Consider the following 2,697-nt stretch of genomic DNA (forward strand, 5'->3'; position numbering starts at 1 on the left):
TCATTCATGCTTTCCTATATTTAAATATTTAAAATTAGAAAAGTCAATTAAATTTTCTTTTATATAAGATTTGTGCATTATTTCAGCATCATATTAAAGATTACATTTATAAAGTGCCATTGCACACAATGTCCCGTTCTATGTGCATTTTGATATGTCAAGTTCAACGCACGATATTTAACGTACAGTTACGTAAACAAATGCTAACCTACATAAAGTTTCTGTAATTTACACTAGAGTAGTTGAACAGGGCATAATCCTTGTGTACGGTCAAATCAAGGGGCTTTTGTTAAATGTAAAGATGGTAAATTTGTGAATTAATTTATAATCATGGGTCCGGCCAACATTGGATTCAAGGATTGAATAACAGTGGCATCCATGTCAAACCCAATCAAATCTTAATCTCTCCATTATCTAGATTATTCTAGATAATGGAGTGATGGAAACTCAGTAATATACCCAACGACAGTATTAATTCAGAAATTGCTAGAACAAAGTCGATTCAAATCAAGAAAACCAGTAAGCTAGGTAGCTAGCAAGCATACCGAATAAAAATATGGATTGTAAAGACCACACAACTAAATTAAAGATGAGGTTCCAACATTATATAGGATCGCAGAAAGTTGATAGAAGGATACTGTTCTTTATCAACTGATATTTAAATTGGTTGATCGTTATCACGGTTGTCCTTTCGTGATAATGGAGTTCCATCCACTATTACCTTTGTCTTCATTTCATTCAAGATGGCTCCTCCATTTTTTATTCCTGCCTCTGGATCCTTCATCTTTTTCTTATTTTTATAAATACAATACAATACAAGTTGAGCGATTCCCAAAAGACAACCTATCACATTAGGAGCCTGCAATCCCAAAAAAATTCAAATTAAAGACTATTGGGGGACAAACTATCTCTTTGGAATATTAAAAATGAATGGGTGTTAAATAAGTATTACAGCAATTAAGACGTCTTTGCTTAAGACACCGTAGGTCATCCACAAAATACTGGCGAGAGAGCCAAAGAATGACAAGTAGAATGGCATGAACTCCACACTTTTCGTTGTAATCACCAGCTTCTGCAATACATCAAAACAACTATATGGAGACCAAAGCATATATTGTATCCAAAAACAAGTAGGGAAAGAGATAATATTTTAGTTACCATAATGACAAGTGGAGAACCATAGAGTGCAATGGATGTTAAGATTCCCACAATGCCCACAAAGAACTTGCGAGTCTTATGTTCATGAAGGGCAAAAGTAGAGACCATTGCCATTACTGTGAACAACACCACCGCAGCTGCAACCATCCTCACCACTTTGAGCTGGAATATGTGACAAAAGAACAATTTCAACATAGGAGAAGCAAAATAAATTCAAGTATAAGAATACCCTAGTCAAGGTTGAAGGGCAAATAGTGCATACCTTGGCCTTGGGAGGAGCAAGGATTAGGTACGTGCAAATGAAAAAGCATTCTGGAATAATGCCAGCGCCATTGACAGTAGAGAGCAGAATGTTCTCCCACCCTTTACTTACCACAGGCATGCCATACCAGGTGTAAGTAAAACAGTTGAAGAGAGCAATCACATATGGGGTGCAAGAGTAGTGCCCCACTGATTTGTCTCTTATTACCTTCACGAATGTAATGCTGTCCCAAAAACGACAAATCTCACGTCATGTATTGAATAAGATTATCCTAGTACAAGATTCATGCTAGATCTGCTAGTTAAAATTACTTACACTGGCGACATATACATAAGAAGTGAAGTACAGTTTCCTGTGATCATGGTATAAAAAGAGGAATGGTAAGCTAGTCAACCATAAACAACAAGACAACAATAAAACAACAATTAAACAAAAGTAGCCATAATTCCCAAGAAGTAAAGGAAAGGAGAGACCCATAATTCCAACAGCAAGACGCAATTGTTTCTCCATCTTTTTAAACCTGATGGGCGTCCTCGCTTTGGTGAGTTTGTTAGCAGAAAGGGAAATAAATAGGCTCATATCTGCAACTTGTAATTATATAATCATAGGCTCATATGAATTTGCAAGCTTTCTTCAAGGCAGCTGTAAGCAAGAATACAGAATTTAGTTCTACAGGCCCCCACAAGCTTTAATTCTGCAGACGCGCATATTACTATTTACCGAATTTATCAAGCCCCACTATCCACAAGTTGAGTTGATTCTCTTTTTAGGAGTTAATAATCTAAATGCCCTTTGTTTCTGGAACGCTTGTTTGTCAAACAATGGAAAACTAGGTCAGCAAGTGGAACAATGCCATCCACGCCACTTAGGGATTCATGAAGACAACCGAAAGAGCTTATTATTTTATATTTGTGTGTCAAGAAATGTTGGGGTTCAATAGGGACATGGGCCCTTACCCCTATTATTGTAAAAAGTAAAGGTCCTATCTTTGCTTGGGTGGGAGAACAATAGGGCTAAGTTATTATTAAATCTTAATTATAAGAAGGGGTTGGCTGAGAAAATTAGGGTGCCATTAGCTATAAAATCAATTAAGTTGGTAAGTTGTATGATTGGAGATTCCCAATATGATTCGTCATCATTAATAAACGAATATATAATATTTTGGAGAAAATAAAATTGGGTGTTATTTTGGATTTTGCTAAGTTCTTCTTCAGTTTTTTCTTTTTTCATATGGAGATCACTTTTCAGGAATTCATGTTAGGATTGTTTCATTTATG

General features: G+C 35.9%; 1 protein-coding gene across 1 annotated transcript; it reads right to left on the reverse strand.

Moving 5' to 3' along the window:
* Nucleotides 1–308: 308 nt before the first annotated feature.
* Nucleotides 309–2,013, reverse strand: LOC131031151 (bidirectional sugar transporter SWEET3b). The gene is made up of 6 exons (XM_057962193.2): nt 1,894–2,013; nt 1,736–1,772; nt 1,421–1,643; nt 1,159–1,320; nt 953–1,072; nt 309–859 (listed from the first exon to the last, which is right to left on the reverse strand). The coding sequence occupies exons 1-6, from the start codon at nt 1,997–1,999 to the stop codon at nt 659–661; spliced, it is 849 nt and encodes a 282-aa protein (XP_057818176.2). The 5' UTR covers nt 2,000–2,013; the 3' UTR covers nt 309–658.
* Nucleotides 2,014–2,697: the final 684 nt, after the last annotated feature.

Source organism: Cryptomeria japonica, chromosome 7 (genome assembly GCF_030272615.1).
Source record: "Cryptomeria japonica chromosome 7, Sugi_1.0, whole genome shotgun sequence".
Lineage (NCBI taxonomy): Eukaryota > Viridiplantae > Streptophyta > Pinopsida > Cupressales > Cupressaceae > Cryptomeria > Cryptomeria japonica.

Coding starts and splice junctions, on each gene's coding strand:
- LOC131031151 (XM_057962193.2), bottom strand. CDS start 1,999: ATGAGCCTATTTATTTCCCTTTCTGCTAACAAACTCACCAAAGCGAGG. Junction 1,773..1,893: donor TCTTGCTGTTGGAATTATGG/GTCTCTCCTTTC, acceptor CCATGATCACAG/GAAACTGTACTTCACTTCTT. Junction 860..952: donor GCAAAGACGTCTTAATTGCT/GTAATACTTATT, acceptor TTGGGATTGCAG/GCTCCTAATGTGATAGGTTG.